This window comes from Talpa occidentalis, unplaced genomic scaffold (assembly GCF_014898055.3).
Source record: "Talpa occidentalis isolate TD23 unplaced genomic scaffold, MPIMG_talOcc4v2.1 talOcc4.16, whole genome shotgun sequence".
In the NCBI taxonomy this organism is placed as follows: domain Eukaryota; kingdom Metazoa; phylum Chordata; class Mammalia; order Eulipotyphla; family Talpidae; genus Talpa; species Talpa occidentalis.
In genome coordinates, this window is record NW_023601653.1 from 49,522,485 (window position 1) to 49,536,646 (window position 14,162).

Below are 14,162 nucleotides of genomic sequence, written 5' to 3' on the forward strand. Positions count from 1 at the left end.
GTCTTGCCGCTGCTCCCCTCAGCAGTGTATTTCAGTGATTCTGCCAGTTCTGCTCCCCACTCTGTCTCTGGCGGATCCTATCACCCCCTGGATCTCTGGCCTATTCCCCAGCTGTTGTATGCATAAACAAATAAATCTTAAAAAAAAAAAAAAAACTCATTTGTGCTGGCTTCTAGTTCATAAAGATAAAATGTTGACATGTACTTTCCAGCAACCTTTCCCTTTAATTGACTTAAACACTAAAAACACCTAACTAAGGTGGGGGCATGAGATGTCTCCCCTAACTTTTGCAAAACTTTAAGAATAAGGGCTGGGGGCCTCTCCTGGTGGCACAGCGGTTGAGCGCTGGGCTGTGAAGCTGCCTGCAGCCTCTGCAGTGCAGGTTCAATCCCCGGCCGCCAGGCAAGGGTCCCACATGGTGTGCAGACCTCTCCTGCCGCCCGCTGCTCCCCTCAGCAGTGTATTTCGGTCCTTCTGCCTGTTCTGCTTCCCGCTCTGGTGAATTCTCTTGCCCTCCTGCACTTCTGACTGTACCCAGTGCTTGTATAAATAAATAAATCTTTAAAAAAATACACAAATAAAATAGTAAGGGTCAGAGTAGAAATCAGTGACATAGAAATCAAAAGGAAAAATCAACAAAATCTATTTGTAGAATTAAAAAACTAGGGCTTTCACGAGGATATCTATAACTCACGTTATGATGCTGAATGCTTTCTTACCATTTTGCCTGTGCTTGACAACGCAAAGTTACCCATTTCTTACCCTTCTATTTTATCATAATACTGGAGACCTAGAGAGTACATCAAGAAAAAGAAACAAAAGGCATCCATCCTAAAAGGAATACGCAGCAATGATCTTTTATCTAAGATGATGACTTATGTAGACGATTCTATGAACTCTACCAAAAAGGGACCAAAACTAGCACCATTACAGAATACAAGACCATACACAATGATCAGTTGTATTTCTATGTACTAACAGCAACCAGGTAACTGAAACTGAAAAAACATATATAAAAGTCAAACTAGCATTAAAACATACAAAATACATTGAATATTTGACAAAAAGTGTGCTAGACCTAAACACTGAAAACTTCAAAATATTGCTGGAGGAAATTTAAAAAGAATAAGTATAGTGATATACCACGTTCATAAGTAAAAAGATTCACTATTCACTATTCACTATGAAGTTGTCATTTGTGGATAAAGTGACAGACCAAAAATCCAGGGATAAAGAATTACTTAGACAAAAAGAATTAAACACTCCAACCAAAAGGCAGAGGGTGTGAGGGTGGATAAATCACAAGATTGAGTGAGTTATATGGTACCTAAAAAGATTTTGATGGAAAGACAAATACTTAAATAATGGAAAATGACAAGTCATAGAAATAACAAACATAATAGAGCTAAATTAACTATGTTAATCTCATGAAATAGACTTTTAGACAGGGAATACAATAGGAAGACATAGCATTTACAAATCCATTTGCAGTCAACAACAAAGTTCCAAAATACAGGAATCAAAACTCATGGAAAATAGGAATAGAAAAGCGAGTTATAGTTGGAGATATCAACACTCCTTTCTCAGTAACTAAGGAAATAAAATAATGAGTAAAAATTTTGAAGAAATGAAGAATACTATCAACCATAGAGACCTAAATGACATTTAAACATCATTCCACCCAAACACAGTAGAATACACAGTTTTTTCAGATATAGTTCACTATCTGATATAGAATATGTTCTTAATCAACAAAGTTTTAAGCTGGAACTCAGTAATAAAGCTAGATAAATCCTAAAATATCAGAAATGTAAATAGCATACATTCAAGTCTCTCACAGATCAAACAAAAAATCTTCTAGACATGTCTACAACATCTTGAGCTCAATGCAAACGAAAAGATGATACATGACAGTGTGTGAAATGTGGTCAAATCAGTGATTAGCATGAAACCTACAGAACCAAAATTACATGTTTGAGTTTCCATATTAAAACTATAAGTAAACTAAATAAATAAATGTTATGGAAAAAAACTATTAAACTATGACATTACTGAGAAAAATATGACCAAATAAGAGGAGGACAAATACTATGTTCATAGATATCAGAAGACTCCGTATTGGAAGATGGCAATTTTCTATGAATTTGTCTATGAATGCAATTCCAATCAAAATCACGTAAGACTTTTTTAATGGAAATTGTTAAGTTGATTCTAAATTGTATAGAGAAATGAATATTACCTAGTCAATTTTCAAGTCCAATGAAGTTGAGGTTCTTATACTACATAACTCAAGACTTACTATAAAAGCTAGACTAACCAAGAGACAGTGGTATCAGTGTACAGACTGATTCCCAGTCAGGAGTGATATGCCACCCCTATACTTCCAGAGATACCTGGAAATATCTGGAGATATTTCTGATTATCAAAATCTAGTAGGTAAAAGTGTAGGAGGCTGCTAAATATCTACAGCACACAGGATAATTCTCCACAAAAAAGAACTCTCACCTCCCTATGTCAGCAGTGCCAAGGGTAAAAAACAACCGATCAATAGAACAAAAGGAAGAGTAAAGAAACTGCACTCATATGGCTAAATGATTTCCAAGAGGTGTTACACAATGACGAAAAGGATACTCTTTGTTTACAACCTGTGCTGAAATGAATGGGTATCTGTATTGGAAGGGGAAGAAATCGACTCTCTCTTGCTCACATTTTACCCTCAAGTTAAAAAAAAAAAAAAAAACATAGATCACAAACATAAAAACTGCTTAAGAGAAAATATGGGAGGAAAATCTGTGACTTAAAATTAGCCAAAGATTTCTTGGATACAACATCAAAAGCATAATCCATAAAAAGAAAAAATGATAAATTTTAATATATTAAATTAAATTTCTTTAATCTAAAGACAGTATCAAGAAAGTGCAAGGAAACTAGATACTGTGAGAAAATATTTCATGATGCTTATATCTGGAAAAGGACTTACACCTAGAATTATGACTACTTCTTACAACTTTTTTTTTTTTTTTAAAGATTTATTTATTTATTTGTACAAGCACTGGGTACAGTCAGAAGTGCAGGAGGGCGAGAGAATTCACCAGAGCAGGAAGCAGAACAGGCAGAAGGACCGAAATACACCGGTGAGGGGAGTAGCGGGTGGCAGGAGAGGTCTGCACACCATGTGGGACCCTCACCCAGCAGCCGGGGACCAAACCAGCGCTGCAGAAGCTGCGGGCAGCTTCGCAACCCAGTGCTCAACCTCTGCGCCACCGGGGAGGCCCTACTTCTTACAACTAAAAAACAGAGGCAATATAGTAAAAAATTTAAAAATATACTTCACAAGAAGAAACATACAAATAGCACATAAACACAAGAAAAAAATTCTTGTGATTGATACTATTCAGATAAATGCAATAAAACTAGATACCATTCCCCATTTTTAAAAAAGAGCTAAAATAAAAAGACTGACAATACAGAGTACTCAGAGGACACATACCTCACACATCTGCTCCCACTATGATAATATAAGGTATGTAGACAGACTCTTGAAAATAGGTAGTTGGTTATAAAGTTAAACATACATTTATCATATGATCCAGCAATTCCATATGCAAATATTTACGAATAAAAAACACAAAATAAAAACATTTTCTGTAAATGTTCACAACATCCCCAAACTGTAAGCAATCAAAATGTCCAAGAACAAGTGAAGAGATTTAAAAATATGTTGCACATCCATACAATAGAATATCACTCAGCAATCAAAGGTATAAATTAGTAATACAGGTAACCAACCACACGATGAATCTCCAGAAACATTACACTGAACCAAAGCAGCTAGACACCAAAAAAATGCATAGTGCTTAATTCAATGAACGTGAAAATACAGAAAATATTAAACTAATCAATAATAAGAGATGTAGGTTAGTGGCTACTTGGGGCCAGAGGTTGATGAAGGGGACAGACATAAAGGGGCATGAGAGAATTTCTGGGATTGATAGAAATGTCCTGTATCTTGATTGTGACTGTGGAAATATGGGTGCATACACTCCGCAACAATGGGTGCCTTTACTATATACATAGCATACACCAAAAAGTTGATAGGCTTTCAGATACGGCATAATACAGAATAAAGGCATACCCTAGCTCTCCTGGAACTTACATGCTAGTCCCAATTCAAATGAGGACCTGTAACTATAATGGGAAGACACTGGAAGGTAAACTATTTAAAATATTGGTGGTTGCTGGGCCTCCCCAGTGGCGCAGCAGTTGAGCGCTGGGTTGTGAAGCTGCCCGCAGCCTCTGCAGCACCGGTTCGATCCCCGGCCACTGGGTGAGGGTCCCACATGGTGCGCAGACCTCTCCTGCCACCCGCTGCTCCCCTCAGCAGTGTACTTCATCACTCTGCCTGTTCTACTCTCCGCTCTGGCTCTGGTGAATTCTCTCACCCTCCCGTGTGTCTCTGACTGTACCCAGTGCTTGTATAAATAAACAAATAAATCTTCAAATAAATAAATAAATAAATAAATAAAATATTGGTGGTTGCTATTGGTTGTTTTTGACAAGACATTACAAGAAAAGAAAAAGGTCAGTTTTCTTTTTAAAAAGATTAAGGGCAAGTAATAAAATAGCTTAGCTTGTGTGCTTGGATAACATGCCACCTGCATCTGTTAATAGCACTTGAGATTATAAATGCCATATCTTACATATTTTTCACAAAAATTAGGATTTTACAAATACTAATGGAAAGGAACACAGGAATAAATTTTCATGAGTGTTCTAATTCAAAGTTATAAATAATATATTATATACAGATGCACATCAACATGTGCTTACTAATAAAAGTTAGTCTCCACCTTCTTGGGGACTCAAAACCATCAGTTTTTCTTTTTCAAATCTTTAGTCTTTCTACATTGTGTGTTGCATATGAGTGTCTAAATGATCTATTGCAAGGGAGATTTCCCCTTCATTGCTTTCTCCATCCACAGTGCTATCTTATTTTCATCACATAAGCAGACGTGCTCCATGTCTTAAGTTTCCTGTTTTACTAATTCCCAAAACCAGAAACCTGGTCACCATCCACAAGCAAATATCCATGTATGAATCAACTTATATGTGTACATGAAACATGTATGTACATATACACAGTTTATCAACTCACATTTACTTCTCTTTTATTCCCAAACATCCTCTGGCTTCTGTTCCCCTTAATATCACATAAGACATCAAAAATCTTTCATTCCCACCCACTTCATTTTGGGTCACCATTCTCACTTAGATAACTAGAATAGTTGCTTAACTGACCTAAAATTTCTGTAATGCCCATCATTTTTTTTTTAATTGTAGCCAGAGTAACATTTCTATAATGCAAATCTGACTGATGTCACCTCCCTAGCTAATGTCCAGCAAAGTGTCCTTTATGATCTTTTCTGTGACATAAATGATCTATTACTTGGCAGTCTCAATTGCCTCGCCATCCTGCCAAACATCTATATGCTATCCTGTTAAGGTTTTGAATGTGCTATTCCATCTGCCTCTCATGCTACATTCTGCAGATCCATAAATCCCGAGAATCCATTATTAGTTCAGTAAGACTTCCCTCACCCAATATGGAGTGTTTATAAACTTGCCTAGTGTATGCTCAAAAACTCAGTATAACATCATGACTTACCTTGCTCTTTCTTTAAGATTTTGCTATTAAACATCATCAGTCCCCCCTGCTTAGAAGGACTATATCTAACTCACTGTTGTAACTACACATCCCAGCAGAGTGCATGTATAGGAGACCTTTATTTAAAAAGAAGGGAATGGAAGGACTTATGTAACAGATGTGGGCCAAGGTAAAAATTTTAAAATTAAGGTTGACTTTATAAATATCAAACACAAATATTTTTCAGGAGAAAATATGCACTGCAAATAAATGGCCTTTCTTCTACAGACTGGAAAACCTGAGTCCTACTACTGGTTCTGAGAGGATCCAAATGACCTGGACCAAGAATAACAAAGATGGTAATGCAGCCAATATCAACTAAACACCTTAGATATACCACGTCTGAGTTCTATGCAACCTGATGTTATATAACACACACAACAATCTTACGAGGTAGACATTATCTGAGTATACATTTTGTAGTTGAGAAAAACCACGGAGAAGTAAAGGGACATTCCCTAGGTGTACCTAGTTAAGTACAATGCCAGGAATCAGTTAGACAGTGACTCTAGTGCACAAGCTGATAGCTTCTCTGTGTTGATTTGCCTTTCCCTTAAATTCTTATTTTGGAAAAAGAACACATGCACACATACATGAGGATGAACTAAATCATTCCTAAGGCCCCATGCAACTACTTAAATGTACTTATTTTTGTTAAATGTACTTATTTCAAATTTCAAATGGTATCTCAAGAAATATGATTTGAATTGAAAAAAAAAGTGTGGGGTCACCACTTCTACTTTACATGGCTTCACTTACTCATCAAATCTCCCCGCAGATTCCCAGGTTTTCATACATCACTCTGAACAGCTAATTATCTTTCAAATGTCCTGGGGCAGTGGGTGTGCTTTTCACCTACCATTTCACATGATGAGCAAGAAGTGTTCTTTTGTTTATTTAAGGAATTTTTTATCTCTTTCAGCAGCATTTTATAGTTTTCAGTATACAAATCTTTCACCTCCTTGGTTAAATTATCCCTACATATTTCTTTCATTAAGGTGCTATTGTAATTAATAACTTTATGTTTTATTGTTCATTGCTGATATATAGAAACACATGAGTTTTTGTGCTGCTCTTTTAACCTGAAATTTTTCTGAATTTGATTATTAGCTCTGCTATTGGCTATTTTTGGGAAGGCATTATGAGAAAAGGACACATGCTCAACAATGATTTCATAAAAAAATTATTCACAGGGCCTCCCCGGTGGCGCAGCGGTTGAGCGCTGGGTTGCGAAGCTGCCCTCAGCCTTTGCAGCGCCAGTTCAATCCCTGGTTGCTCCCCGGCCACTGGAGGAGGGTCCCACATGGCGCACAGACCTCTCCTGCTGCCCGCTGCTCCCTTCAGCAGTGTACTTTGGTCCTTCTGCCTGCTCTGCTCCCCGCTCTGGCTCTGGTGAATTCTCTCACCCTCCCACACTTCTGACTGTACCCAGTGTTTATATGAATAAAAATAAATAAATCTTAAAAAAAATTATTCACAGACAACAAATTATAGATGATAAAAATGGTTAGAAATTTGAAGACTTGTCGGAATAACCACCTTCTCAGTCTCAACTTATAAATGAAACAATTGAGAAGGCCTTTAACTGTGGGATCCCCAGTCCCCCTTATTCTCAGGGATATTATCTTGGTGCCCAGAGTTCCTGCTGGTCAAGCTAAAATGTAGAGTCAGGCAGGGAATCTCTCACCAGGGCAACAGTCTTGGGTCTGAGGAACATACTAGGAAACCAGTATCTACTGAAAACAGCAGGCAGACTTTATGGCCAGATTAGCAAAACCATCTACCCTACCTTGACAGAAAGTTAAGTGAGAACAGGAACTAGAGATAGGATGCTTTGATCAGCAGGAACAATGGAGCCCCCCAGGCAACAGTCCCTATTCAAGGCCCCCCAGCTTGTGCCAGATAATTATGCATTCCCTGTATAAATCCCCACCACATACAGACTATTATTCGTCCCAATACACACCCCATCATGTGCATTCCTCCAGACTTGCCCACCTCCCTGAACCTGACACTCAGTAAATGTGAGACTACCCTTGCAGAGGGGCTGCACATCCTGAGGTGTGAGCCCCTCTAGGTCTCTCTTTCTCTACTTGGAGTTTAAGTTGTCTTTCCTCAGTCCCACACTGCTCCCAAAGCTGTCGTCCCAAGAGGCAACATTTAATAACAAAGACCAGGGCCTCCCTGGTGGCACAAGGGGTTAAGATGCAACCTACGAAGCTATACACAGCCACTGCAGCACGAGTTCGATCCCCGACCAGGGAGATGCCCACATGGCACGGCAGACCTCTCCTGACTCATCCACTGCTCCCCTCAGCAGTGTATTTCAGTCAGTCTGCCTGTTCTATTCCCCACTCTCTGTGTGGTGAATCCTCTTACCATACCCCCACACCTCTGGCCTGTACCCCAGTTCTTGTATGCATAAATAAATAAACTAAAAAAATAAAATAAAATAACAAAGACCAACTGAATTCATCCTCCCAGCAAGCATTAAGCTAAGCATATATTAGACACATCTACTCAAGAGCCAATGGTGCAAACTATCTCAAGAGGCTGTTACCATCCTGGCTGTGACCTGGATCAAAAGGTTCGGGAAAAAGAAACCACCAGGATTTCTTCAACCAGGTTTGACAACTGAACTTATCTTTAATTAGAGAGACACAGATAAGACAGGTAACCATGAGGATAGAAAGCACAACAAACATTAAATCTATGAAGTAGATCTCTAAAATAACTGGAGTTGCCTTTGAGAAATGGAGCTGAGAGTTATCAAAAAGAGAAGACAAAAGAACCAATAACCCGAACTGTGAGTATTTGCTACCTAAAATGACCCATGGCTTCCAATTTCCTAGACAGGAAGCAAAGTGAGAAATGGTCTGATCTCTAATAATGACATCAGATAGAGCCACAAAGACGTGAGGAATTTAAAACCTACAAGATCAAAGAACACTGAACCAGACGCCCTGTCCCTCGACCCTAAAGAGAGCCACAGTAAATTAAAGAGCAGGCCCCCTCCATGGCAGAGGTGTTCTTCTTTAATCTATTCAGTGAGATGTCAGAATTGCTACATTTGAGTGACAGCTGTGCACCCCATTTCTTCACCTTCCCAGCTGACGTGCTGATGGCAAGTGACCCTGCCTGTGTCTTGTCACAGTGTGCCCGACATACTACGAGTAAAACTTAGGTTTTTAGTGTCAAAAAGGACTGTAAATCTGGACCTGAGATGTACAGACTAGCACATCATTCCCCACTCATCACCCAGAGATCTTGGACTTCCAAACTTGAGGCCACACCTGGACAGAACTTTTGGATTTTCTCCCACGGGGACAGGATGGAGACTGAACACGTGGTGACCAAAAGTACAGACTATGATATATTATTAGTGTTATTAATCAAATGTCAAATGTTTCCTGTTTCTCTCCTTTAGTTCTCAGGTAGAATCTCACCACCTGGCCCCATTATGATTTGGTGACACACAGAAATAAACAGGGAGTAGAAGGATCATTTCCAGGCCAGACTATTGAGTGACTGGGAAGACATGTGACTCTCCCTCACTCTGCAATGCCAGTAGTCATGCTGAGGAACTACACCAGCCGACTCCTTCCTATGGTAAGGACCATGTGAGACCAAATCCCAAGACCATCCTTAAGGCAGATGTCATGTTCAGGGCATGACCCAGCCTGCCTGGCTAATATCAGCTTATGTTGTTTCACAGTTCTATGACATTAACTGTTTCCTGTGATTTTTCTATCCATTTGCAAAATCATATCCATCATACCTCTGACAACCTCGTATTTCACCATCCAAGAGTATAATTGTTCCATCAAATTCATGAAATAATCTATGGATCTCCTACCCCAAGCCACTAATTAAAATGACATTGAAAAATATTTAACTGAATCCAATCTTGGGGGTGTGGTGGTAAAATCTCCATTGAAATTCTTTTTTTTTTAATATATATATATATTTTTATTTATTTATTTATACAAGCACTGGGTATAGTCAGGAGCGCGGGAGGGTGAGAGAATTCACCAGACCAGAGCAGGGAGCAGAGCAGGCAGAAGGACCGAGGTACACTGCTGAGGGGAGCAGGGCGGCAGGAGAGGTCTGCGTGCCATGTGGGACCCTCCTCCAGTGGCCGGGGAGCAGCTGGGAATCAAACCAGCGCTGCAGAGGCTGCTGGCAGCCTCGCAACCCGGTGTTCAACCGCTGTGCCACAGGGGAGGCCCTCCATTGAAATTCTACCTAATCTTGTTTTCCTCTTAGGATATTTTCTCTCAGTGATATAAAATAGATCCATTATATAAACTTGATTTTATTTTCACCTACCACATTTTATGTTATTCAAAATTGTTGCCATGGCCTCTTGCATATATTATTTATACTGTGCTACATGGGTAAATGTTCCTCAACAGATTGTTTAATATGAATCACTAATCATGTCTTTCATGCCCTCTAACACATTAAATCAGGAAAAGAAAATTCAAATAGAAACCAGCGTCTACATGCAACCAAAGCTAGCGCAAACATAAATAAGGACTTGAAAAGATTCAAATATTATTTAGAAATCTTATGCCACTACAAATCCTTTCACATACCATAATACATTTACACTTACTCTCTGTTTCTGTTTTTTGATGAATAATATTATAACCCAGATATCCACAAAAGAATTATCATTAATGTGGGGGAGACCCACATATTTTAGGTCTTGGGTCCTATTTTTAGCCTATCATAAAATTCCCAACTTTAACACAGAGTTTACATAAGCATATTTTTCCCTCCAAAATAACCAAGGAAAGTAAATGGCATGAAACTGAATAAACAGTTTTAGAACTCTCGGGGGAGGGGAGTCAGAAAGAAAAGGGTAAATATATGATGGCTGTGCAGTTCTATTACCTGAGAATTCAACAACTCCTCACACTTGTGTGCTTGTTTCTCAATTGCAGAAATGTACTGCTTTTCAATTGCTTCTACTTGTTGCTTGACTGAAGACTGCAGTAGTGCCTAAAAACAAGCAGAAAAACAGTCGTTTGGATCACAGACAACACTCAGCGTCTACTGTGGGCATGCATATTTTTCTTGACAGTCACACATATCTGAAACATGATATGCTTCTAGCTACAAAACACACAGTTGTGCACATCAAGTACACACATCTGTCATGCTAAGCTTTCACTTCTGGGTTTTCTTTCCTACACCCAAGACTACAGGTTTGGGGCTCAGCTGTTCCTTCCACACACCTTCCTCAGTAAAGCCACAGAAGAGAAGATGATAAAGAGGGTGAACAGTTCTGTTAAATATAAATTCAATTTAGTGAAGACCACACAGGATGAGGAGCGTATGAAAGCTGCTGAAAAATAAAAATAAATAAAAAAAAAAAACCAGACATATTTCACTGGCTGACAAAACTCCACATCCTCTCGGCGCACTGTCACATCCCACGGGCCAAGCATGACCGTCAAGACCACAAGTCAAGTAAAAGCAGATGGAAACTCTGAGCAATTTCCAACATAAAATAACTGCCCCCCCAGGAAGTTCACGCCCCTGCTGTGAAGAGGTGTGAGTCCAAGTGTGCAAGTTCAAATCACAAGGCAGTACCCTTAAAAGTCATCAAACTTGGGAGACAGGACACACTAAATGGGCAGAGTGTAAATGTGGGAGCTTCAGTCAAAAACCCCAAAGACTGCTCACTGGCTCTGAGGGCTAGTGGAGGGGCAGCAGAGGACCTCCCATCCCCCACTTCCCTACAGGAGATGCTGAGAATATTAACATCTTTTTCCCTCCCCCACCCTTTTTTAAAGCATTCTGTGCTATACTTAACATGCTCCCAATATTATCTTACATGCTATTTATAAAGCCTAAATCATTTAAAAATATGCACTCAACCATACACATAAGAGCTCTTTAGCAGATATTCTATTTTTGAAGCTTTATCTGGATAATAAACTACTCATAATCAAAATGGTAAGTTGAAACAGACACGTCTTATAGAAAACAGACCTTTGGCACATTCGCCAAGAGAAAAGTAAGCCAGATCTCTTAAATAATCTTTGTTTTGAAAATAGATTTACTTGGTTAGAAACAACATGTATTAAGAAGCTAAATAAATATGCATCTATTTTAAAAAATTGAGACAAAAATATTTTTGAAACCTCTGGATCCATCTCAAATTTTTAGATAATTACCTTTCTTTTGCAAATGTTAGCCTATCTGGTGATACTACCACTCCTGCAATTCAACAGTTGTCACTCTGAGGCTGCAGAGTGACTAGTAAGTTGGCAAAGGGAAACAAAAAGCTCTGACGAGGTTTAACCCCAATGTAAAGAACTGCTTCAGCCCTTCACCATCTTCTCAAATGATTCGTTCATATAAGGCTGAACAATTTAGCCTCTCATACTCTAACTAGATAATGTAAAGTTCTAGAAAAATACACTAATTGTAGGACTTCAGGAGTGTAAAGAATGGTATAGTTATAGGCAGTTCCCATGGGTATATTTCCAGCGTCTTTTGTAGGGAGAGAAATGCCACTTTCTGGGATACAACCAAATCGGTGTACTTAGTGGAATGAGCTATGTTCACTTGCCTCCCATGCCATGATCCAAAGAATCCCATAATTTAAATACCGAACTGTGACTTCTAACAGATACATTTTTTTGGACGGACAGGTAGGTTAATGAAAGAAAAGAATATTTTGTCACCATAATTAAGAATCATTTAATTCTTAGTCATTTTGTCTTCCAGTGATTGCTTTACATATCACAAATCTCAGTTTTCCCCAAACTTCATAAAGGTGAGTATAGAACACAGTGAATCAACTAAGACCCCAAACATTGGGGAAGGAGCCTTTCATAATGCTCAACCCCTCATCTTAGTCGCGTGTGATTATTTAAATTCACAGATCTACAGAAAGGAAATGTAGGTAGGTTCCAGGAACTGAATATTTTTTTTAAGTGTCCATATAGAGTTCAGTTAACTGTTGAGGTGAAAACTTTTCTACATAACCACACACCATAGTTCTTTTTTAAAAAAAGATATATTAATTTATACAACCACTGGAGTACAGGCCAGAGGTGCGGGAAGGTGAGAGACTTTGCCAGACAGAGCGGGGAGCAGAATCGGCAGAAGGACCGGACCACTGCTGAGGGGAGCAGCGGGCGAGGCAGGAGAGGTCTGCTGTGCCTTGTGGGAAACTCCCTGGCCAGCTGGGAATCGAACTCGTGCTGCAGAGGCTGCAGACAGCTTCACAGCGCTGTGCTCAACCCACTGCACCACTGGGGAAGCCCCACACACCATAGTTCTATACAAGTGTCTATCACACTAAAGTAAGGTGTGCAAGGCTGCTGTTAAAAAGACTCAACACTCTCCACTAAAACAGTGAACAGGTAAGAATACCAGGAGTTATGGGAGGAGGGCAAATAGTAACTCAGAAAATAAGAAAAGCAGGCAGGTGCCAGATAAAGACCTTGTATACCATAACAAAGTTGATCAAAAAACAGGCCAACAAAAGTGATTTCCACAACCTATCCTAACAACTAGAATACTAACCATTATGGACACAGGAACACACAATGGTACTAATCACCTGATTTTATGACTTGATCTTTATTGAACTGGGTATTTTCTTTTCCAATGTAATATACCATAGTAACTGCCTTTAAATTTCTCAGATATTGTAAGCATAGCAATAAACGTTACTCTTAATATGCCCCTGAAATGTATTTATTTTTCCTCTGTAATTTTCTTTACAGATAACAGAGACATACAAAAGCCTTCTCTGGGGCTTATAAAAGACTATAAAAGGTTAAATGAAAGAACTATTTCATTTATAAACTAAACTATTTTCAGCACATATAAAGCATTATGATGCTCACAGTATATAACAGCAGAAAGCAAAGGTGTCTACAAGCACTCTGTAATGAAAAGTACACTACCACAGGCCGGGAATGCTTTATTGATTTTCAGCATATTTATGTTTTAACCTCAGGTTTTAGCAGAGAGTCTCTGTATCATCCCATGGGGGTTGAGATCATCTTACTCAAGCTTGATGGATGCACAAACGTGCTGTAGTTAAGAAATACACTCCCAAGAGACCCAAAAGACACTGTGGAACCCAGAACTGAATTCTGCTTCCACCTGTCTGCCTCCTATTTGTCTTAGCTGTTTTAACCTGCTAAGGCAGATTTCTCTCCATTAACTAAGGGGCTTATCCTATTTTTTTTTTTTTTAAGATATATTTATTCTATACAAGAACCGAGGTATAGGCCAGAGGCACCAATCCTGGTGAGAGGATCCACCAGAGACAAAGCGGGGAGCAGAACAGGCAGACTGATGAAAACACTGCTGAGGGGAGCAGTGGGCGAGACAGGACAGGTCTGTTGCGCCATGTGAGACCCTCACCGGTGGCCGGGGATCAAACCAGCGCTGCAGAGGCTGCACGCAGCGCTCAATCACCTGT

General features: G+C 39.2%; 1 protein-coding gene across 6 annotated transcripts in view; it reads right to left on the reverse strand.

The window, feature by feature from the left end:
• Window positions 1-14,162, reverse strand: part of CCDC91 (coiled-coil domain containing 91) — a 274,863-nt gene that overhangs the window by 104,615 nt on the left and 156,086 nt on the right. For all 6 annotated transcript variants that reach the window (XM_054696326.1, XM_037514176.2, XM_054696328.1 and 3 more), the window contains one exon: window positions 10,604-10,711. In XM_054696326.1, coding sequence (XP_054552301.1) covers window positions 10,604-10,711 — 108 coding nt within the window. The remainder of the gene's footprint in view (window positions 1-10,603; window positions 10,712-14,162) is intronic.